Source organism: Aquila chrysaetos, chromosome 25, assembly GCF_900496995.4.
Source record: "Aquila chrysaetos chrysaetos chromosome 25, bAquChr1.4, whole genome shotgun sequence".
Taxonomy (NCBI): domain Eukaryota; kingdom Metazoa; phylum Chordata; class Aves; order Accipitriformes; family Accipitridae; genus Aquila; species Aquila chrysaetos.
The window spans coordinates 14034847-14058796 of record NC_044028.1 but is presented as its reverse complement, the minus strand read 5'-3'; the positions used below and the strand labels follow the sequence as shown (position 1 = coordinate 14058796).

The window sequence follows — 23950 nt, the reverse complement described above, 5'->3', positions numbered from 1 at the left end:
GATACGGTATAAAGTGCCACGTATTCGTTAGTATTAATGATGTATTCTAGGAGGTCAGGCAGTTTTCAGGGGACGACAAATGTATTTGTTCAAACGGGTAAATATAACAATTTGCGGTGCCCGATGGTTGAAGAGGAAGCCAATCTGCATGCTGTGAGAGGCAGCAGCTTGGATCCAGCCGTCCCGCTGCGCCCTGGCCGCGGGTTTGTGCAACCCTGGGCTGCGTCAGGCGCCCGCAGCCGGGGGGGCAGCAGGGCCACCCACCCGCCGCGGCACCGCACGCTGACTGCCCGCCTCTCTGCTCTGCTTGCAGCCCCCCGGCTGCCCCGACTACGCCATGCTCTCCTTCATGGGCGGCTTCCACGGAAGGACCCTGGGTAAGAAAAGCACCGCCGGCGACAACCTCCCTTTCCTTTTCCTCCTCTCAGCCGCTGCAGCAAGCTGTCATCTCACTGTAGTTTCGGTAAAGCGGTTTTTTCCTTAGTCCAGTGCTACCACTGGAGGAGCTGTAGGTTTATTGAAGGCTTGCCGTTGAAGCCCCACCAGTACTGAAACAGAATAGTTGAGTGACGGTGGGAATGAATTTTATATTTTTTTGAAAATTTATTTTCAGAAGGTCTCCTATTTTCATTCTGAATCCAAGGTTTCCTGTCTATACTAGTAAAAATCTTAACTCCTGGGGTAAAATCACCACAATATGCAAACAAGATGTCACTCATTTTTACCATTTTATATTGGCTCAATCCCTGTTTTAAACATGTTACCCAAGAATGCTGTAATTCTGAGCTCTGCGAGCAGTTTTCTTTGGACAGGTGAAACCCATCTTGTCTGAGTAGCCTGTTCAGATTAACAGAGGTTCTCCGGTTCTTCTGGAACAGTGCATGCGGAAACTGATGTTTAAAAGCTAGAGCAATCCACTTAAGCTTGACTAAATCCCATTAACCAGTATTTCAGAAAATGAAGTAAAAACATAGAGCAATTAAGAGAATTCTACAGTCCTGGTGTCAGGCAATTTTTCACCTCTTGGTAGCTTTTTTCCTGTATTGTTCCTAGACAGGTATTATTTTAATTTTTGCTTTTCTGGGTTTAGGTTGCTTAGCTACAACTCACTCTAAAGCAATTCACAAATTGGACATTCCATCGCTGGACTGGCCTATTGCTCCATTTCCAAGGCTAAAGTATCCTCTGGAAGACTTTGTGAAAGAGAATCAACAGGAAGAAGCCCGTTGTTTAGAGGAGGTAAAAAATTCACTGGCAGCTTTCTGCTGGTTTTGTTTTGAAATAATGAATAGTGCTAGTAGGATTAGCTGTTTTTCACTAAAAGAATGTTTTCAGGGATTGGAACAGCATGTGATAAAAACAGCATTCACTGTTGTTTACAGTCAGAAGTTTGTCCCTGCCTTTCAGAAGAACAGCCAGCTTACTGTGAATTAGAGGTCTACATGAATCATACCAAAGTGAAATTTCACATGCAGGAGAAGCTCTTTGTATCACAGTCAACTTGTCTGCCAGATCTTGCAAAGGGACATGGACTAAGAGAGCGCACAGCATGCATAATCCTCTGCAAAGAGAACCTGTAACAGTATTTCAAGTTTTTCAGCTTTTCTGTGGTAACCTTCTGGCATAAAGCTCTGATCCTACCCATGGCTGCAGGGAGTGAGTGGGCAGGGACTCTGCCTTCCCTAGCCCAGGAGAAAGGAAAGGTGTGCAGAACAGAGTTTAAGGGAGGAAAACTGTCTCCAGGTACCAGAACCATGGGATTGGATTCCCTGTTGGGCACACTGGGATCCAGGATCTGTCACTTGCAAGGGCTCACTCCTGAGGACGGAGGTGGGGAGCAAGGCATGGTGTGCCCTGTGACTGGACCTGCAGTAGTGCACAATCTGGAGCGTCGTCAGCGACCAGGGCAGGGGGTTGTGGTGTGCTGAACGGAGCACAGCAGCGCTCTGGATGGCTGCTGTGGCCCGCATTCTCCACCAAAAAGACTGTGGTGGGTTGACCCTGCTGGATGCCAGGTGCCCACCAAAGCCATTCTATCACTCCCCCTCCTCAGCTGGACAGGGGAGAGAAAAATATAACAAAGAGCTTGTGGGTTGAGATAAGGACAGGAGAGATCACTCACCAATTACCATCACGGGCAAAACAGACTCAGCTTGGGGAAAATTAACTCAATTTATTGCCAATCAACCACAGTAGGGTAGTGAGAAATAAAACCAAATCTCAGAACACCTTCCCTCCACCACTCCCTTCTTCCCGGGCACAACTTCACTCCCGGATTCTCTCTACCAACCCCCCCAGCAGCACAGGGGGACGGGGAATGGGGTTTACGGTCAGTTCATCACACGTTATTTTGGCTGCTTCATCCTCCTCAGGGGCAGGACTCATCACACTCTTCCCCTGCTCCAGCGTGGGGTCCCACCCACAGGAGACAGTCCTCCACGAACTTCTCCAACGTGGGCCCTTCCCACGGGCTGCAGTTCTTCACGAACTGCTCCAGCATGGGTCCCTTCCACGGCGTGCAGTCCTTCAGGAGCACACTGCTCCAGCGTGGGTCCCCCACGGGGTCACAAGTCCTGCCAGAAACCTGCTCCAGCATGGGCTCCTCTCTCCATGGGTCTGCAGGTCCTGCCAGGAGCATGCTCCAGCGTGAGCTTCCCACGAGGTCACAGCCTTCTTAGGGTGCATCCTCCTGCTCCGGCGTGGGGTCCTCCCCGGGCTGCAGGTGGAGATCTGCTCCACCGTGGACCTCCCTGGGCTGCAGGGGGACAGCCTGCCTCACCATGGTCTTCCCCACGGGCTGCAGGGGAATCTCTGCTCCGGCGCCTGGAGCATCTCCTCCCCCTCCTTCTTCACTGACCTTGGTGCCCGCAGGGTTGTTTCTCTTACGTGTTCTCACTCCTCTCTCCGGCTGCCGTTTTCTGCCTGTCCCAACTTTTTTCCTTCTTAAAAATGTTATCACAGAGGCGTTACCACTGTCGCTGATGGGCTCGGTGGCGGGTCCGTCTTAGAGCCGGCTGGTGTTGGCTCTGTCGAACACAGGGGAAGCTTCCAGCAGCTTCTCACAGAAGCCACCCCTGTAACCCAACCCCCCCCCCCCCCCCCCCCCAAAACCTTGCCACACAAAGCCAATACAGCTGCGCAGAGCTGGATCAAAGAGACTTCTTACTCAAACCTGCCTGACTTCAGAGAAAACAGAAAGCACAGCAAATTGCTTCCCTGTGTTTGCTCCACAATAGCTTGGGGTGGGGGAATTGTGATGCAAAAAATCAATCCACAGACTTGAAGCTGTTATTTAAAAAAAAAAACAAACAAACAAAATAAAAAGCCAAATGCTTTCTTTGAAAGTCTGTGGATTGGCTTATTGGCACCCTTTGGAAACCATTGGGTTTTGAAACCCAATACAGCCTACACGGGTTGTGGGCCCTGAAAGCTGTAAAGGGTATTTCAAGTACAAATGACACTACTAATCACGGCAACTGGTTACTACAAGGTTAATTAAAACTTCTCTGTAAGCCCCTTGTCAGCAACAGGATTTCTGCACTATTTCATCTGATTAAGTATCTGAAGTAGGTGACCAGAGAAAGCAAATTTACCAGATTACCTTCTTTAATACATTAGCCGAGTTTTATTTCCTGACACAAAATCTGTTTTCTTCTGTATTGCTGAGGTGGAATGACAGCAATGGCATAGCAAGCTACAGTGGTTTCCACCATACCTGCAGCTGAAATTTGCTAGAGCTTTCACACCTTTGTAGATAAATGTGCAACTAGTTACAATGTGTTTAGGGTATGATTTAAACTTAAGCATTATTCAGGAACAAGAGGGCACTGTTAAATGCTGGAAGAACTACTTGTTAATTCCTCACGCTTCCTGACACCTTTATAGCCAGGAATGCTTATGAGAAGTTGAAGTTCTGTTACTGAGATTTAATCTTTCTGGGAGGAAATGTGCGAATGTCCTGAAAGGAGAATGTACCATAAATGTTTGATTTACAGGTGGAAGACCTGATTGTAAAGTACAGGAAAAAGAAGAAGATTGTGGCTGGAATCATTATAGAACCAATACAGTCAGAGGGTGGGGACAATCATGCTTCAGATGACTTCTTCAGAAAACTACGAGATATTGCCAGAAAGGTAATAAAATATTTCACTGTTCACTCAGTGGTAGCTAAACATGCAGATACTTCTTGGTGTCTCCAGAGGCCTTCCCCCCTGCCCCAGGCACTTTGAGAGCTTCACAGGCCTCCTTGGTAGCAGTTGGGGTAGTCACGTACAGGTATGTATTCAGATACAAACAACCCATTGTCAGCACAGTATCTTCTCTTCCATTTGATGCGCACCTAGTGGTTTCCTCAGTCCAATAAATTTTCTTCTAATGTCTAAGTGAGAGAGAAATTACTCTGATTCATTAACTATGGATTTCGCAGCAGTGTTCTTTATATGATAATGCCAATTTGTTGAGGGGGTTCAAACAATTTCAGAAGAGGCAAGTTTGGAAAAGGGTAATTTTCTGTTGACATATTTGGTTTTAATTGCAAAAAAAGCTGAAACACCAATTGAGTCCAACTGTAGAGCTGATGCTCTAATAAAACAATGAAAAGGACAGATGTCTTGATACTTGGAATGTGAAGTTACCTGTTTAGAAGTGATGACCCTCAATAAGACCTACTCCATGCTTTTTTCACCCTCAAAACATTTGTTTGCTTACAGAGAAAAGCATAGGTGACGCTTGGAACATTCTGTTCTGCCGTGAGAAAAAGCAGCTTTTCCCATTGTTAACAACTACTCATGCAAGGGTGATTTAGTAAATAAGGTGAAATGAAAAGGTTTGCCTTGTCTAAAATGAGATGCTGTCAAAAGTACTTACCAATTGGTTCTAATTACAATATCATGATATAGCTTGATCTCCCTGTCCCAAAGTTTCAACGAAATAGTCCTTCACAGCTGAGTAGCTCTTTCAGCAGACTCATCTGAAAAGGCAGCTCTTCCAGGATCATTTTAGGCCCCTAGACTGAACAGATCATGCTGCTGGTATTGCCTTTGTGCCACAAATGCCTGACTCAAATCTGAGGCAGAGACTTCTTATTTAAAACAATCAAAACTCCTAGAAATTATGTTCTGCCTCCCTCAGGGGTTTTGAAGATGCTCCCAGATGTCTTCAGGTATCCTCTAGAAACGTTCAAGACTATATAAACACATGTACTTTGTTTGTGAATTTAGGTAGAAAATATGTCTGTAGTGCCTTTCTGAAAAAACAGCTGAATTTTTAATTGTGAAACCTAATGCACAGTGAGTGGCATTGGTATGGGGGTTGAGGAGGGGAGATTTGGAGCAGTCAAGGGGGAGGAAGGAGGGATGTTGCATGTAATTGGCTTCTATTTATCTGTTCGAAAAGTGAGGTGTTTTTGTTTTGGAAATGAGGGCTCACATTCCCTGCTCTTTACATCTATCTCTGCAGCATGGCTGTGCGTTCTTGGTGGATGAGGTGCAGACGGGAGGCGGCTGCACAGGAAAATTCTGGGCACATGAGCACTGGGGCCTGGATGACCCAGCTGATGTGGTAACATTCAGTAAGAAGATGATGACAGGAGGATTCTTCCACAAAGAGGAGTTCAGGCCAAACGCTGTAAGATTTTCAATGAAATTTGAACTCTGTGCTAGTTGGTGACCCATTCATAAGGAACTCTGAAGTCCATGGAAGAGACAAGCTTTCCTTCAGTAAGGCAGGCTCAGCTAGATGGACCTGCTATTTCATAGATACTTGCTTTGTGCTTACACAAAAGTTGTCACTTCTTCACTTCTATTCCAGTTGCTGTCAGTCCCAAAGGTCATAAAGCTGGTGGGAGGGAGTGGAGAACTGGGGTTTAGCCTAATGAACTATCCTTCAGTACAAAATCCAATCACAAACTGACACCTTTTTCTGTAGGGCAACTTGGTATCTTCAGAGTTCGTATGTCAGCGTTATGGATTCTGTCAGCAAGATTTCTTCTTTGCATTAATGACATTTTTGATGTAATAAATGGAAAAAAAAAGAGGGGGGGGAGAACCTAAAGCTTGAATGTAAAACCTGTATAGATGATGCTGATTTCCATGTCATCTATGGCCATGTTTCAATGAGATGTCAGAGCAGCAAGACAGAACGCACTAAATTTGTAGCACAAGGTAGTTGCCCTTTGTTTCTGCTCAGCAGGGCAGCTGTATTTTGCGCTTACAGCAAAAAAAGGGGGTTGGTATTAGGGCTTGCTTTTTCATACACCTGATGTTGACATTACCAGTTCGATGGCTTGCTTTTCTTTATTATAGTGATTTGCCTGTTAACATGTTTCACAACTCTCTTTCCACCCTTTCCCAAGCCCTATCGGATTTTTAATACCTGGCTTGGAGATCCATCCAAGAACCTTATGCTTGCTGAAGTCATTAAGGTTATTAAAAGAGAAGACCTTCTAAACAACGCAACCCACGCTGGGAAAGCACTGCTGACTGGGCTGCTGGATTTACAGGTAAACATCTGGAAGGATTACAGATAAGAAGTTTGCTGATCAGGTAGGGTCTGACCTCATCCAGTTTAGACACCTGGAGTAAGGAACTCCAGCTGGGGACTAGACCACAATCAGTAACTTGCTGGTTTAGGTACTTCGCTGCAAGCCTGAATAACTGTCCCCCATTTGGAACTGAAGTAAACTTTCTTTTACTGACTTAAGAATGCTGATTTTATATAGCTTAATCTAAAACAGAGAGTGACCCCCAAATATCTGAAGGTATGAACTGTAGCTAGTTAAATTATTTTGCTAGAAGTCTCTGTTATCACAAGCAGCTAGCATTTCATTGTCCCAAAAGTTCTTTTTAAAGGAAAGTGCCTTCATATTTTGCTACAATTCCATTGGGCTGTTGAAACGAGAAAATTGTAGCTTTCCTTCCCTTGACTAAGGGAAATTCCTCACAGCTTCAACTATGCAGCCCCACATGAGAAGGAAAATCAGATAGGCATTTAAGGGTAGGCTTGCAGCTTTCGCCTTTCAAAAGGCATTATGCGCAGAATAAACCCAAATACAGTCTCTGCTCTCTCCACAACTTCAAGGCATAGCCAGCAGGAGAACACAAAAAATTATAATCTTCACACTTTGGAGGGCCAGAATACAACTAGTACTATCTAAAGAAATTTACTCTTATAAAAGATGAGGATTGTAACTGACAGTAAGTGAAGCAGATACTACTAGCAAGCGTCTTAGTGCAGCGTAAGAATGAGCTGGTTTCTAGCCCCATTCCAGATTATTTATGCTCACGTTTTCCTGGAGTGTGTTTTAGATGCAAGGTGCTTTACACTCACTTCAGGAGGCTCGAAGTAAGATTTTACTTTACCCAGCTCAGGGGTGCAAATTCATTCTCACCTCCTGCTCAGATGTTCATCTGCTTTGCGAGGAGAGAACCTGCCTGCTGTTGGGCTCTGCAGTCTATGGCTGCTCAGACCTTTGTCAGAAAGGGGCGAACAGGACACGAGGTTTCGTGAGAAATCCAGCCTGTGCAGTGGCTCCACTCCACCGGAACGGAGGCGGCAGCAGGGTTTCCATGTGGCAGAGTGCCTGGAAGAGCAGAGCTTGCCACCAGGTGCCCTCTGTCACAGCAGCTGCCACCATGGATACTTCCTCACCTCTCTTTGCAGGCTCGTTACCCCCATCTTATCAGCAGAGTGAGAGGAAGAGGAACATTCTGTTCGTTTGACACTCCAAATGATGCAACTAGAAACAAGTTAATTACAATAGCCAGAAACAAAGGTAAGAAAGTCTCTGTGTGTGGATTAGCTTCAGATGACAAACTGTAGCATATGTAATGCTTTAAACCTTCCTTTTTCGTATGGTGTATGTGTACTACACTATCAGAGGACCCAAGTGAAGTTATGAACAAAGCTGTATTTCGATATTTCTGGAAATACAAGTATTTTCAGAGACATCGGACCAGTCCATAGCATGGTATATATGTTTACCTTTCTCTATAGGTCTAACGTTGCTGGAAGAGATCTACGTAGGGCATGAGGTTTTGTGACATCACTTTCATATTCTTTTGCAGTGACCTTAGGTGCACCTAGGCATGGCTTACTTCTAGAAACAGATCAGGAAAATTAGAAGTTAATGTAACTGTCACTCAGGAAAACATAGGGAGAAAAACTATGAGTTTTATGGAATACCTAATAAGGAAATATGAGTTGCCTAAAATGGGCACAGATCTACAACTACATCCCTCTTTTACTACAGAACTCTTACCCAGCTGTAGACAAGCCCCGGTATCAGGAGGGGAACCTCAGGATCTGAAGCCTAACATTCTCTTTGAATTTAACTGTGTGTGGGTCCTGGGTTTGCTGCTGTCAGTTTTTGCTGTTACTTATATCTCTTGAAAGAAGCAGGCATGATGCATCTAAACTACTGTGAAGCCAAAATTTTAGAGTGTAAAAGACTGGTATTTTTTTGTTCTTGGAAACTAAGCCAGCAGGGAGAGAAAGCAAGCAGTTTGTTTCATGGTAAACCAAGGCTACTCTTATAGGCAAGGTAAGCTCAGCTCCATGGTATGGATTTTTGTTGTCCACAAAAGTTTCAAAGAATTAGTTTTTAATTACAAGAAGTTAAAAATCAATTAAGTAGTTTAAAAACAAAATTGCAAAGAAACCTACTGTGTCTTGTTCTGGCATTGAGGTACTTAACCAGTGGAGTATTGCAGCTTTGAAGTTTCAGATGCCGTTTGAGCTCTGTGCTGGATGGAGTCTTTCCACTGAGGCTGGGATTAGTCCCAACACTCCCAAGTGTTTTACAGAACAGCTACAGGCACCCGCAGTGTTCTTCTGAGTTGCTGGGAAGCTTGAGGCCCCTTTGCACCACTGACTGGGTGCTGTATCATTGTGTGGTTAGCAGTGATTTGGGGAGCTTGTTGGCCCTCCACAGTGAGGTGAACCTCATTCAGAGATTTGCATCTTCTCGGTATTTGGCGAAGATGGAAATGACTAGAGGACCTCTTCTGTTCTTGTTTTAGGTGTTGTGCTGGGAGGCTGTGGCGACAGATCAATTCGTTTTCGTCCCACGCTGATCTTCAAGGATCATCATGCGCACCTCTTTCTGAACATTTTCAGTGACATCTTAGCAAACTTCAAGTAAAAAGCAGTTCCCTCGCACTGAACCGCTGATTATGAAATTAGTTTGCATTAATTCATGTCTTCTCTACTTACAAGATAAGTGTAAAGTCATAAACTAAGGTTTGTGTTCTGTCTGTAATCCTGCCCAAGGCAAGCTGCTCCATGCAATCTCGATCCAGGCAGAGCGTTGGTACTGGTCACCAGCAGGTACATGCAACTGTCCCACACTGTGCATTTGTAGAAGCTGTGGCCCTCCATCTTCTGGCTTGGGTCATACTAACTGCCGTCCTCTCTACATTCGCGGCCCTATCCGATTGTCTAAATGCGACCTGGTACAGTCCGTTTTCACGGGTAATCCCAGTAGATTTACTCTTGTGTCCAGAAGCAGCAACAAGTATGGCGTAACACTTAAAAGCCACACGCCTGTCATACAGAAAGTGCCATTCTCTAACGGTAGCTGGAATAAAATCAGTGTTTCAAGGAAAGCTCTGCTTTCCACCACTGCCAAGTACAGTATTTTACAGAGTAATTTCCAGCTTTATTCCCCTGAATACAGACATCTGCCACACCAACTGGATCAGGATGCCATCAGCTACTCTGTGCCCAGCCTTCAGCCTACACATACTGCTTCAGAGGCACTAATGCACTCAGCCACATGTGCAGCGCTGTAAGTGGAACTGAAGTACTTGTACTTTTTTCCTCATCCTGGATTTTAAAACTTTTGACTTCTCTTACAATCAATCAGACTTGTACAGAGAAAACTATACCCTGAAGTATGTAATTTGACAAAGCTTACAGAATCATGTGAAGCACATTATGGCCACCTCTGTCAGCAATCTAGAATGATTTGAGATTATCTTACTGTTTGCCCATAACACACAATAGCCATTAATTTATCTATTACAAGTTCTACATGAATACTTGAGGTATTTTGTAAAACTACCGCAGAACTGCTTGATCTTAGCCATTCCCTGACATCAGAGCCACTACAGTGAAGGCCTAGTCCTAATTGCACATTTATAATGCAAAGTAATTCTATTTTTGTTCTAATAGTTTATTCTAAGTCATTGATACTTCAGAGGTCTTCTAGAAAGCCACAGGGATCAAAAAGTGTCAACAGTTCATTAATTTGTTTTTCTTCAAAGAATTGATTTGGAAGTCTCTTTACTATGTACTCTTTGCTTAAGGCTGACTTGAACTAGGTCTGGTGCCTTTTTTTTTTTTTTTTTTTTCTTGGCTAGCAAGCATCTGGATTTTGCTAAGTTTAACATCATGTTGTGCACCAAAAAAAAAGGACCACAGTGGACTTTATAGTTGCCCTATTAAGATCTGACCACAATTTTTAAGTACATAATAAGAGACAGAGGAGTTAAAAGATTTACTTGTTTAATACGGCTACCAAAATATGAAAGGTTTCTTACCTGCTTTGAGAAGTGTTGATCATGGTTTTCCCATTTTATTTTTTGAGTGCTGGTATTGGGAAGCTCAAGTACACTCACTTCTGCTAGCTTGAAAATAATGGGATTTCTGTAGGCCTCTCTGCAGAAACCAGAATTCTGGTACCAGCTGGTCAGAACCTGAGCAGGTTTTTGAACAGAGGTTGCAGAAATCTGGGGGCTGGTAAATTGGTGGTCAACAAAACCTCATTGTCATCACTGTCCTTGTAAGCATATTATCAGCAAGAAGAAAGTCAAACCGAGAACTGTATTTGACAGCATTTTGGGAATTAGTTTGTTCGACATATCAGTGCAGTAGTTTTAGTAAATGTCTCTAGCAAGTCTTGTACTTTTACAGAAGCAAAGGTCCAGTAATTTGAAGTCTTACCACATCTTCACTTTTATTATGAATACTCTAGGTGTTTTTATAATTTTTACTGACACTCAGTAACTGTATAATTGTGTACAACATGTTGATGAAATCATCTTAGAGAATACATAGAAAGCACTGCAGCTGAAGCATATAAAGTTAATATTGTTTACAGCATACTGTGGACAGTGCCAAATAAATGTTTAAACAAATACTTAACTACACTTCATGGTGTAACTAGTAACTGCACACAGATTCATAACAAATGACATCTCATGTGTAATCAGTATTCTTAAATAAAATATTTATAATTGAACTTCTCCAGGGGTTTTTATTTTATACCTAGTACATGCCTAAACTGAATCATTAGTGCATATTAAATATATTCTTATGAAGATCAGCCTCCAAAAACCACAGTGTATGCATACAGTGTATTTTGCTGCCATGGTCTTTAAGCCAAGGACCATTTCTCTTTTCCTTTTGATATTGCTGTACCACACAGTATCAGCCAAAATTTAAAATAATGGAGCCCCCATTAGGAAAAGTTCAACACAAATAAATAGTAAATCAGGGTTAGCCTGTGCACTTAAAGGGCAGTTTTACTTACCTGCATCTGCTGAGCCACCAAGAGACAGAGGTTTCAATACGTGTGAGGAAGAAAGAGAGAAAAGAGTACTCCAAATTTCTCTATTGGTGCGGGTCAGTTTATTTGCCAGTTTCAAATGAAGTAACAGCTAGAAGAGCAGCGGAAGGAGTTCACTTGCTTCTGACAACTCACAAAAAGTTTTACATGTTACAAGTGATCAGGTTTGATTCTTTCTCGAGTTTAAATCCTGCTCCTCGTTTCTGCTGAGGTTTTGGAAAATGAGAAATCATACCAACACCACAGAATAAGACCGCTGTCCTTCACGGACACAGATGCAGGGGTGATCAGCCCTATTTTCAGCCTTAATTCAATGTAGCTTTTAGGTGTTTGTCTTACCTTTTTTTCTTTTCAATTTAGCTAAGCCCAAATTGGGGGAATAGGGATTGGAAAGGGTATTTGGCAACAGAGCTTTTGATGTTAAAATATGCCCAAATCAGGAAACACATCAAGGGATACAGATGACTTGTTTCCCAGGCTATATGGTATTCTTCACAGAAGACTGCTTGATTCACATAGTCCAAGATACTTTTGGTAACATTTACTGAAATTTTTGCAACTCAAAGTGTGACAGTATCGATTAAACATCATTCATACATACAAAAAAACCACAAACGTGAATATACGCGAAGAAGGACAAGTAGTTCCAAATTTTCAGATGATCATTAGGATCCAAACTGAACAAAGGATCACAGACTGTCCCTGTAATTCACAGCACCATAGTTTAGGTGTGTTTTTTCCAACGGGAAAGCAGTTTCTGCAAGAGGTTCCCAAAATGCTGTCCCAGTCTTTAACTTACCCTTACGGCTGAACTGGCAACGTGTCTTGGCACCATGCACCCTTGTTTTGCCCAGTTATGTTCACATCCTGGAAGACCATGCCAAGAGACCCCACTCTCCTTATACAGCATTATATACCGCTCTTTCCAGTTACCTCAATTGCATTAATGCATGAGCCTTATTTATCATATGTATGTATGTATATATGAGACAAGTTTCAATTTCAAGAGGTTTCCCAGTCAACCTCAATTTCGCTAAAAGACTGAATTTCAAGTGAGGATGCTCTGGCAGAGTTACTGCATCTCACTTCAAGAGTTTTTCCTGTTTCAAAACAACCTAAGAGGCCAGCTGAAACAGTCAGGGTCAGCACCAGTCATTCGGCCTACCGCACGTTCCAGGTAGGACAGTTTAGACTGAGAACTGCTGGTGACAGTGCACTATGCACATCACTGTATCTGACACGGAAGAGACACTGCTCACACCTTAAACAAGCTGCAAAGACATTTAATCCAGTGGATTGTTCTTTACCATTTCTACTTTCTACACTGAGTGCACTTACCAACAGGCTTTGCATAGGAAAATGACTGAAGTATGTCAGTTTGGTAAACCAATTAAACTTCACAGAAGAATAAGCACAATGAACATGCAACAAGGAAAACCACTGGAAATTAGCTGCTGTATCACTCAAGTTTTCCAAATATTTGAGTAAACTTCTGTCTGTCTACAATCTGGCCAAACTTAATAGTAAAATATAAAATATCTGTACTATTATACCGTTTGAACTGGAGAAGTAGCTCCTCCTTGCTATCTCCAACTTCATCCAAAGTCATCACTGCCTCTATGGGACAGTAAATGTCATTCCGTTTTCCCCAGAACGTCAAGTGGGCCACTCTGACGGTACGGCCAGTTTCATTTAAGTAGATGAATCCAATAATTCGTCTGAAAAAGTAGCTCATACCATACAACATTGCACCAGCAAAGAACGCAATGCCAGTTGTATATATGAGGATATTCTGAGAAACCTGGTCTTGCAGATAGAGGTAGCAGACGGGAGGCAGCATGACCATGGTGGTGGCAGTCTGTAACAGCTTCAGTCTGGAGAGCACCCTGCAGTACTTAATCCCTGGAAACCTGTAGACCAGTTTGAACTCTTCTGTTTTCACATCCACAGCCTTCTGTCGGACCACAGCAGCAGGGGCTGAATGGCACAGACGCACAGGTGGCTCTCGCTGTCTCCCAAGATAATTAAGACCACCATTAACTCGCTGGTTTTGTGACTGCAAACACTCCCACGTACCAAAAAAACACGGTGGGCGAGCATCTTCCTTCTTCCATGACCTTGTCCAGAGCCCATTTTGTGCACATCTCCCAAAAGACGGTGCCACGCAGACTTTAGTCCTAATTCTGCAGAGCCTAGCCTATAAGGAAATATTCCCACAGGTCATCGTTTGAGTCGTCTTTATAACCGAATCGCATTTAGCTCAGAATCTGTTCCTCAGGCACTTAAAGACAGTAAGCTTAAGCCCCAGCTCGCTGTAAACTAATACTTCAGTGCTACGCTAGGAAACTGGTATTCATGCTTGCATCCCTGCCTGCAGATGAAGAGGGAAAATACTTTTGATAACACACCTGAACCACGGTTAGCTCACTGAACTAATGCCCCGTGGCATCCCCTGCCTGCCTCTTTCTTTGAGCAACGTCAACGTGAAAGCACCGTCAGGACGGGATGCTTCTAAGCAAAGAGCGTCTGAGGACCTGGGGCTGCTAGCCCGCGAAATCAGTGAAATAACCACGTCAATAACAACCTTAGGGAAACACACAAAAGCGGGCTAAGCACGATGGGGGGGGGGAGAGCACGAGCAACGCCGAGGGAAGGGCCAGGCCCCGGGGACGCGCGGGGCAGCCGCAGGCGGAGGGCAGGGCGGGAACCGCCGCGCTGCCGCCCGTGCCCGCCCGAGGACGCGTGGCGGGGCGGACAGCAGCGCTCACGGGCCCGGACCGCGGGACGCCGCCGCTCGGGAACCCGCCCCCCGGGGCGGGCAGCGGCAGACCTCGCGGGCACATTAACGCTGCTTCCCCCGGCCCTCCGCCGCCGGGCCCGGGCCCCGTGGCTCCCGCGGGGGCGGCCCGCCCGCCCCCCTTCCCTTCCCTTCCCTTCCCTTCCCTTCCCGGCCCGGCCCGGCCCCGCCGCCGCTGCTCGGCCGTTAGGCGCCGCGCGCGGACGCCCCCCGTGCTCCCGCCCCGTCCCGCGCCGCCCCTGAGGCGGCCGCAGCCGCTCGCGGCCGAGACGCGCTGCCGGCGCCTCACGGCGGTACCGCTCACCCCGCGCCCGGCCGAAGGGAACGGAACGGAACGGAACGGGGAACGGAACGGCAGGGCAGCCCCTCTCCCCTCCCCGGCGGCGGAGCCCGCCCCGGAGCCGCGGCCCGCTGCCCTCACCGCGGCCATGGCTCCGCCGTCCGAGAGCGCGGCTGCGCCGCCGCCTCCCTTCCCTCCCTCCCTCCGCCGCGCGGCAGGGCGGGAGGGGGCGGCGCCCCCCCCGCTTCCCGGCGGCCCCCGCGGCGCCGGCTCCGCTGGCCCGGCCGGTCGCTATGGCGGCGCCGCAGCCCGCCGCGCTCTGCCTCTTCGACGTGGACGGCACCCTCACCGCCCCGCGCCAGGCGAGTCCCGCCGCGGCCCCCTTCCCTCCCTCCCTCCCTCCCTCCGGGCTTCGCCCGGCCCGGCGGCCGTCGGAGGTGCCGGGGCACGGGCTGGGCTCCCGGCCGGCGGCGCTTCGTCGGTGCCGCCGGGCCGGGCTTCGGCACGGGCAGCGCTTCGGCACCGAACGGGCACGGGCTTTCATTTAAGGGCGCTCAGCCCCGAGCGAACAGCACAACGTGTGCGCACGTCGGGCTCTGCGTCCGCTTCCCCGATGCCCCGCGGGCAACTTACCTTGCCGTTTAAGGCAAAAAAAAAAAAAAAAAAAAAAAAAAAAAAAAAAAAAAATCCCTCCCTTCTTCCTAAAGATCCGCACCGTGTTGCTGGGCTTTAATAATTACCGCGAAGTAGAGAAGCCGGTCTCATGATAAGAATGCTGACAAATCTAATAATTTCGTTTTGGATCCCAGAAAATCACAGCGGAGATGGCCGCGTTTCTGCAGAAGTTGCGCCAGAAGGTGAAAGTTGGAGTCGTGGGTGGTTCAGACTTCGAAAAGATCAAGGAGCAGCTTGGCGATGACGGTAAGGATGGCGACTGATGCAATCCCTTGCGCCGAGTGGCCTGCAAGGAAGTTGTGAAGGTTAAACGTAGGTTAAACCCCATTCATTCTCCTCCTTCCTTGCTTTTAGCGTTTTTCCTGGTTTTGTCGTGCTGCACTCAGTCTGTGAAGAACCATTTACAGGCATTCAGAAACTGCAACCTGTGTTTGCATTTTACAGATATCTCAGTGTCTTATTAAGGGATCGTTACTAATGGCAAAACCCTGAGTTTGTGACAGTACCTTGCAGGGCGTTTTAACATTGTCCTTTTACAGTGGAATTATGTACCTTACGTATACGTGTGCAAGCCGCTCCGTTGTCGAGCGCATCCCTGAAGGATCTGATGTTGTTAACTGTGGGGTTACGATGCAAAGATGGATCCCTGCTTTAGTCCTTTGAGCGGCATTTCCTTTTCTCTATAAAAGACTATCTTTAATGGTCTTTACTGAATTGGTGCCACAGGTAGCCTTCCTTAACGCCCAAATAACTCAGAATTTGTTTGGCTTACAAGTGGTCTCCAGTAAGCCGTATCATCTTGCATTGTAGTAAGATTCTCACAACTCTCGGACATCTACCGTAGATTAGCAATGCTGAGAAAACAAACCTAAAATGGTAGTATTTGATTTGCTCTCTAGCCAAGCCTTGTGCCAGGTTTTTGGCAGATTTGAGGTGTTCAGTCACTCCCTTACATTTAATGCTTGCAGGAGAGGAAGAGCCTTTAAGCAAAAGTACAGGTAACCTAACTGAAAGATTCCATGTGATTTGAGGTGTATGTTAACCTTGGAGAGAAATGAGAGTGGTTTTGATCTTGTGCTCGATGTTACGCTGCTGAATCTTTCATGCTTTATGATCTAATGTTTGCTGTATTTTAACCTATTTAATGTGTAAGACAATTCTGCATTAAACGTACAGGGGAAGTTACAAGTTACTGTCTTTTTGTTTGGTTGTAGTGGTTGAAAAATTTGACTACGTTTTTCCAGAAAATGGTCTTGTAGCATACAAAGATGGGAAATTCTTGAGCAAGCAGGTAAGTGTGACATTTCCAGTAAAGTGAAAGAGAAATTTTCTAAACAAGATTTTGCTTTGTTGCTACAGTGCAGTCCTCTGCAATCACCCTTCTAACTAAGGCCAAAATTGCTGCTATTTTCATGTGTTACTTCTGTAACAGATCGTTCATTTGGCGCTCTGATTCATGTAATGGCAATCTTCACCTTAAGCTTTATTCCTTGGGGTATTCTCCAAACTAAAGCTATTGGAGTCTGGAGCGCCTGATTAAATAAGAACAGTGAAAATCCTGGAACAGCCTTTCCCTCTGCTTATCTGTAGGAAATGTGCCCAAGCCCTCTGCTCCTGGAGGTCCTATGGAATACGGCTTTTCATAGCTGATGCCTGTTGGGCCTTAGGGTTCAGAAAGTTTCTTGTAGCTCTCTTGTAGCTGCTTTTTAGTGTTAATTCAGAGTGCACATTCTGATACGTTGCATAAACTAGAAGGTAAATACTCTAAATTAATATAAACGTACATCTGATTCTAGATACCCTAATCACCTTCATGGGTTCAACATAAGTAACGGAGATGAAAAATTTAAAAGAGATCCTGGCTGAAATTGCCAACTTGAGCAGTGGTTTCCAATTTACTGCAGTAACATCTCCATTTCTTCATGCTTGGCTACTGTAGACATTAACTGCAACTTTTTGTTTAGGTCTGCAGTCTTTGGCCCCCACTCTTTCCTTCTAAAGCAGGTACTAGTAGGGAGTACATTAAATGAGAGTTTGGTGGTTTGGTTTAAAAGAAACAAAGTAAAAAGAAAAATGAGAGCCTTTAGTTAATACCCTGTGTGCATCAACTGAGAGTTACTTATGGAAGGCATGTTTCTTTGTGGTATTAACCATGCCCGATTATCCAATGTCTGCATTTTCCATGCAACTTGTTTCTAGAATCTCAAATTCTGGACTCTTGGTTCAATGGTATTTATTTTGTTAGAACATTCAGGGTCACCTGGGTGAGGACATACTTCAAGATCTAATCAACTACTGCCTGAGTTATATTGCGAAGATTAAACTGCCAAAGAAAAGGTATGTGCATACACACATCTCAGTGTCACCATATTCTCCATGTTACAGTGTTGAGCATCAATATGTAAAGCAGGCTGCTCAGCAAAAAATGAATACTTTGTGTTTTAGGAACACTGTATACGTGAAACAGAGCTCAATCCATGCGTACAAAGACAAGATCCCAGCTGGAGCATAGGATTTGAAATACTGATTCAGCATTTTTATTTAAGAGGGAAGAAAGTTCAATTTCAAAGTAGGAGCATTTCCTTGGCATGTTTGGAATTCGGCAGCATAATGTTTTCCAGAAATTAGAAGTGTGCAGTAAGATCAGCTCTATGCGACATGTCAGGGTGCAGCTGACTAATACGTACCGTATGTGAGGATAGACAGAAACACTGCCAAGATTGCTCTAAATTTTGCCGCTTCACCCCAAAGCTGAGAGACTGGCCTGTCGGGGTCTGAGAATTGGGTTGGCAGGATGCTCCAGTCATATTTTTAAAACGAAATCATACTTATAAAGTCAGTAAGAATGATGTTGAGGTTGCCAGATGCAAATAAAAGTCCAAAAGACTCCTTGATGCCAGAGGTATTGGTTCCTACATGTTTGGGGGTTTTATGAACACAAGGAGAGGCTGAAGGAGACACCTGATTCCCATTGTCTTCAGAATTAAACGGAAGTTCATTGTGATATTCAGTATTTTGAACAATTTTTCATCTATTTTCTGTCTCGCTAATCAATTCTTTTTCAGGGGCACTTTTATTGAGTTCCGAAACGGCATGTTAAATGTGTCCCCCATTGGACGAAGCTGCAGCCAGGAAGAACGAATCGAGTTCTATGAACTTGATAAAGTGAGTTGCAACTCTTGAAAAATATCCAGCTCTTCTGGAAGAGGCAGTTATGGCCAGGTTATGATTTTTAAAAAGCTTTTAAACACTGTGAAATTTTTTTCATTTTAATCCTTTCCATGTGGTTTAATTAACTTCTTCGTTCAGACTTCAGGAAATGCACAATAGGGTTTCTCGTTGCAATAGTTAACAATGATTACTTGCAGAAGGGATGGGTTCGGCTTACGTTTCTTTTCCTGAAAAGCACTGTCATAGATAAAACCATACTTCTTTGGAGTGCTCTTTCTTTAGTATACCAGCCTATATGCATTCAAATCAATAAAACTATTCCTTCTTTTGACATCATCTCTTTAAAGCAGAATTTAAAAGCTGAAGTCAAACTATTCACCATTTATTTTCCTTTGTACACAGCTAAATGTGTGAGGCTGAAATGAACCTGAGCCATGGTATCAGAGTTCTGTTCCCTGCTACACCAATAACAACTGTTTCTGACCTGATACAAAACCTGAAATCTAATTCCTCAAAAGCAGTCTTTGCCTGTGTCTCAGTTAATGGATGCTGAAAAATATCTTAAGCCCAAGGCATTCTGAAGATACCCTTTTTGGAGTATATGGCGTCAGAAGATTAGTACCAGTTTTGAGACTCTCCCTATGCCTCAGTCTCCCCATTTGTAAAGCTGAATTTTACCGGGAGTTGAGCGTACTTCCTTAGTATTCTAAGATTTTCAGATAGAAAAGCAAGTAAGTATCACAGCATGCATGTAAGGTTTTGCTCTCATTTTTTACAAATTGGTAACAGATTGAAGTGGAAATATTCTCAGCATGCTTTCAGTAATAATAAAATGTAGCTATATCACACTAGTCCTGGTACTCAGATCTTTGGATATTTTGGGGGTGGGTTTTTGGGTTATTTTTTTATTGATGACTTAACACAGCACGTAACTGATGTTTGGTTTTGTTTTGGTTTTGGTTTTTTGGTTTTTTTTAACAGAAGGAACATATAAGAGAGAAATTTGTAGCTGATTTACGAAGAGAATTTGCAGGAAAAGGCCTCACATTTTCTATAGGTATCAGATAAAAAGAATTTCATTTAAAACCTCATTTAATTTAAATTTCACTTAAATCATATCCTCTTATGGCTGTGGCGTATCCTATCTCATCTGTGTAACAGTTAGCTTTCTGGGGGTGGTTGCAGGCATTGCATGCAAGACTAAGCCTCTTTTTCCTCTTGGGCTTTCATTTGGTACATTTTAATTGAAATCCATCAACAAAGAGAACTTCATTGCTTGTCATCAGTTCATTGTCTTTTAATGTCAGTTACGTGACTGATTGCTCATTTTGAAACATATTACATGCTTCTGATTAGTCAGAGTTGTTTCTGCGAACCAATTTTGATCAGAAATACTACATCAGTAATGTTCCAGTAGCCCTTGGTTCTTCAGCTCTGTAGCTGCATTGTGTGGGAGGAAGGAGAGCAATCCAAAAGCAAGCGCAAGCTTAAAGAGAAAAGCAATAATAAGGGGGAATTGATTTTCCATGCTTTTTTTTTCCTCTTTCCCCCAATATACTACCACGTTCTTGCCTTTTATTACTTTTCAGAATTATAAAAAAGTATGGTTGCGATCAGTGCTGTGGTATTGAAACACTGAATAGAAATGAACTGCAATATAGCTCTCCTACAGCATGTTGTAAATACCTTTTTGATACCCGCTTCAACTGGGAATCGCGCTTTTATGTATTGGTAAAATCCAGGCATTTTGAACTGGAACAGTTGTCCTCTTAGGCTGTGTTAAAAAGGCTAATTTCCTCCTTTTTCTATTCTGAAAGCTTTAGAAATTCTTTTGCATAAGACTTTATGGCTGTACATACACCAATGGCTGTATTCATTCATGTAGCTTCTTTCTAAAAGTAAAAAGATTAAATGTAATTTTTAAAAAAGGTTCAGTTTGAGAGCAGTCAGCATTTGAGAACATTCTACGACTTTCATATTTGTTTAATGGGTAAATAATAATCGGTAAATCACAACTGTAGTAACTGATGCCCTATAAAACACTTTCTGTACTTTTAAGACTTAACTCCAGCATCTCATAACATTTCTGTGACTTCTGCAAAGCTCCCTCTACCAACAGTCTTACCCAGTTTAGTTTTTCTCACTTACTCTCCCCTCAGAAATGTGTTCTTATAATAAAACAAAGTTCACTTGGTTCATGTCTATCCTAGGAGGCCAAATAAGCTTCGATGTGTTCCCAGATGGCTGGGATAAGAGGTACTGCTTAGGAATCATTGCCAATGATGGATACAAGACGATTTACTTCTTTGGAGATAAGACTATGCCAGTGAGTATATTGTTCTGTATATACATTTCAGAGCTTCTCTTTTAAACCACAAGCACTGTAGGTTCTAACCAATTGCCTTATGCCTGACAAGAACTGAAGTCAGAATATAAATACGTGTCCGTGTTTAACTAGCTGTGCAATACTGCTCAGCATAGTGCTGGGAGATAGCTGTGAGCATAGAATTTTTTCTTCTCTTTCCTGAAGTGAACACAGTGTTCTTGACAGACTTAATAGAGTATGTTTTTAAATTGAACATCTGTAATTTTGTTAAAAACCTAGGTGACACAACGATGTAAAACTGATTGTCCTGTTTGGTTATTGTAGATGGACGCTTCTTGTTGGCTGGTGTTTATTAAATGTATTTGTTTTCCATTGCATTTAATACTGTTCCTTTGGCTAACCACTCTGTCTCCACACAGAAGAACTGAAATTGTATGTAATCCCTGTCCCTAGTTATTGGGAAGAGCTAACAACTCTGCAGGGTGATTGAGAGGCTTTTGAAAATACTGAGCAGAGACCTAACTAGAGCTACTGAGGGCAACGGCAAGCACATGGGTGAAATTAAGGCTGTCTGAACACGGCCAAGGGACAGTGTCAGGCTAAGTTTTATTAGAAAAGGCTTAGTTTTTGTAAGAACTTATGGTTTTATAACTGTAAGTTACAAAGAACTTCATAGCTTTAGGAACTTAAAAAGGCCAAGTTTTATAAGAAAAAGACAAGCTTTAAATTAAAAGACTTTCCCCCCTTGACACCAGCTGCAAAAGTAATCACCTGTCCCTCTGGCATGGAGTTTATGGACAGTTGACTTTAAACCCTATAATTGGCAGTGCAGCATTTTCAGAGTTTTGAAGTAGCAAGGGTTGCTCCTGACTCACTGGAAAGCAGTGTGGCAAACAACGTACAAAAATTCGATAACTGCTTCCTGTAGTGCGCGAAGCTGCGGCTTTCAGCGATCTCTGCTCATGCGGGTGGCAGCGCCTGTTTCCTGAGCCAGCTGTGAAAGGATCTTTCATTGCTCTCCTGTGATTAGAAACCAGTTACAAATGTCACATCAGACCAGTAGCTAGCAAGGCCAAAACACTCCTGCAATAGCAATGGATCAACAGTCTTAATAATTTAACTAAAAGGGAAGAAAACCAAGCTAGAAGGAAGAGGATAATGCAAGTAAGTTACAAACACCATGTGTTGGTATAGTGTTCTGTAACAAACTGTACATCCCAATATTAACAAGTAAACAAATTTTATAAATCAATACGGGGTTGCTATCCAAAACCAAAACCACAGCTAAACTTACACTGGGAGTTCTACTCTTTCATTACCAACACTAATGTGCAGGTCAGGAAGTTCTCATGCAAGTGTTCGTGGTATTCAGCAGAAGTTTCAGCACAGGTGTGCTATAAACATATTATGCAAAATCTCAAAATGGTGGTTTGCAGTTTTTCAGCTTTCTGGAAGACATCTTGGTCGTGACTATGTTCTGCCCCTTCTTTTCGTAATTTCCTTTTCCACCCCAAGACTGTGACTGTACGTTAAGTTAAAATTAAATTCTCTTCTGCTTTTTTCCTCTTCTGTTTTCAGGGAGGGAATGACTATGAAATTTTCACAGACTCCAGAACAGAAGGCCACAGCGTCACATCCCCACAGGATACAAGAAGAATCTGTGAAGAGCTATTTTTTAAATAAAAGACTTAGAATTCACACTTACAAAACAGTCAAGACAGCTTAATAACAACTCAAAACATCTTCCTTCATTCTGTATTGTTTTTTGTAATTGATCATGAATAGCAAGTGCTTTGCAGGTCAGTCATTACTGAAGAGAAATGTTTTAATTGAAGAGAACCTTGCTGACCAGTGGAATACAGCGGAGCTTATTTAGCACCATCCTTTCACTGTTTCCATTTACACAAGTACTTTGTTCTCCTTTTGGCTGGTTGTTTTTTAAGTCATCAGTAAAATTCCTTAGCTAATTAATTACACCAGGGTGGGGAGGCATAATCTGCCTATAGTTGATTTATGGTCTCAAAATCAGCCTGCAAGGCTTTATCCCTAGTTTTTATTTTGAAGCTGCTATTTATAAGATGAACTTTTTAGAGTTGTTTTTTTTAAAATACTGCGTTGTGCTATAAAGACATGAATTGTAAGACAGTTGGAATTTTCTTGTTTAAAACTGGAAGATGAATCAAAGAGACAGGTTTTATTTCTTTCTGGGGTTGGGAAGGTAGAACTGAGCCAGAAGTCCCTGACCTCACACACGTTCCAGTGATGGTCAGAAGGTGCATTGAGTCTACCACCACGGGAAAGGCTGGACCAACTCGTGCTAAAGTTACCTCCTCAGTACAGTTGCAGTGCCAATGCACAGTACGTTTCAAGGTACCTACACTTTTTGCAGACTGTTTTTAAATCTTAAAAAAATTATACAAATTAATTGAAACAACTTGAGCACGGTTGCAAAATGTACTTCTGTCACTAATTACATTTCTGATTTTCCTGGTAAGACATTAAGGGTAGATGAGGTTTTAGTACTAAGGAAGATTACCTAAACTACATTGCTATTAAAATTCAAGTTGAAGCATGACAATCAGTGTAACTGTTAATATTACTTTTCTCATCTGGCATTAGGAAAGTAATCTTGTGTATGAACAGTTTAATTTAGTAAAGGAGAATAAAATCTCATTTTATCATGAAAAATTACTATTTCAATTTGTCATTTTGGCAAATAAAATATGCAAAGCAGACTTGTCTTATGCTGCCTGTCTGTACAAAGAAATGATTGACTTCCATTTTTCCAATTCAAAGTTTATGTGACACTTACTTACACAGTAAAAATGGGGAGAATACAACCTTTGTGTACAAACCAAAATCCCCAAAAGGGCTTATGAAAAAGGAGGGGGAGCTGTGATGCCTTCATGCATCAGAACTTGCCTTCTAACACCCTTCTCGTGTTCCTAATTCCATAGAGTAATTCAGCCTCAACCATTTTAATGGGAACAGACTTTGGACCAGAACCATCTGCAGCGCAGGAAGGCTCTTTAAAGACAGCCAGATTTTCACACCTGCTGCTTTGTGTGTACACACGTGATGTATCCTATTATTTGGTTACTGTACTGCATGGTTGTTTCCTGTATTTGCAGAAAG

At 43.4% G+C, this 23950-nt stretch overlaps 3 protein-coding genes across 6 annotated transcripts in view; 2 read left to right on the top strand and 1 right to left on the bottom strand.

The window, feature by feature from the left end:
- Positions 1–11239, top strand: part of ABAT (4-aminobutyrate aminotransferase) — a 65817-nt gene extending 54578 nt beyond the window's left edge. For all 4 annotated transcript variants that reach the window (XM_030002429.2, XM_030002426.1, XM_030002428.1 and 1 more), the window contains exons 10-16: positions 314–377; positions 1091–1239; positions 3996–4133; positions 5458–5625; positions 6353–6499; positions 7660–7771; positions 9018–11239. In XM_030002429.2, the coding sequence (XP_029858289.1) occupies positions 314–377; positions 1091–1239; positions 3996–4133; positions 5458–5625; positions 6353–6499; positions 7660–7771; positions 9018–9139 (900 nt within the window). In that variant the 3' untranslated portion in view covers positions 9140–11239. The remainder of the gene's footprint in view (positions 1–313; positions 378–1090; positions 1240–3995; positions 4134–5457; positions 5626–6352; positions 6500–7659; positions 7772–9017) is intronic.
- A 1594-nt stretch (positions 11240–12833) lies between these two features.
- Positions 12834–14897, bottom strand: TMEM186 (transmembrane protein 186). The gene is made up of 2 exons (XM_030002432.2): positions 14785–14897; positions 12834–13763 (listed from the first exon to the last, which is right to left on the bottom strand). Exons 1-2 carry the CDS (start codon positions 14791–14793, stop codon positions 13026–13028), a joined length of 747 nt encoding a protein of 248 aa, XP_029858292.1. The 5' UTR covers positions 14794–14897; the 3' UTR covers positions 12834–13025.
- PMM2 (phosphomannomutase 2) lies at positions 14875–23219 on the top strand. The gene is made up of 8 exons (XM_030002431.2): positions 14875–15005; positions 15453–15564; positions 16533–16609; positions 17564–17655; positions 18384–18483; positions 19471–19546; positions 20700–20815; positions 22394–23219. The coding sequence occupies exons 1-8, from the start codon at positions 14937–14939 to the stop codon at positions 22496–22498; spliced, it is 747 nt and encodes a 248-aa protein (XP_029858291.1). The 5' UTR covers positions 14875–14936; the 3' UTR covers positions 22499–23219.
- Positions 23220–23950: the final 731 nt, after the last annotated feature.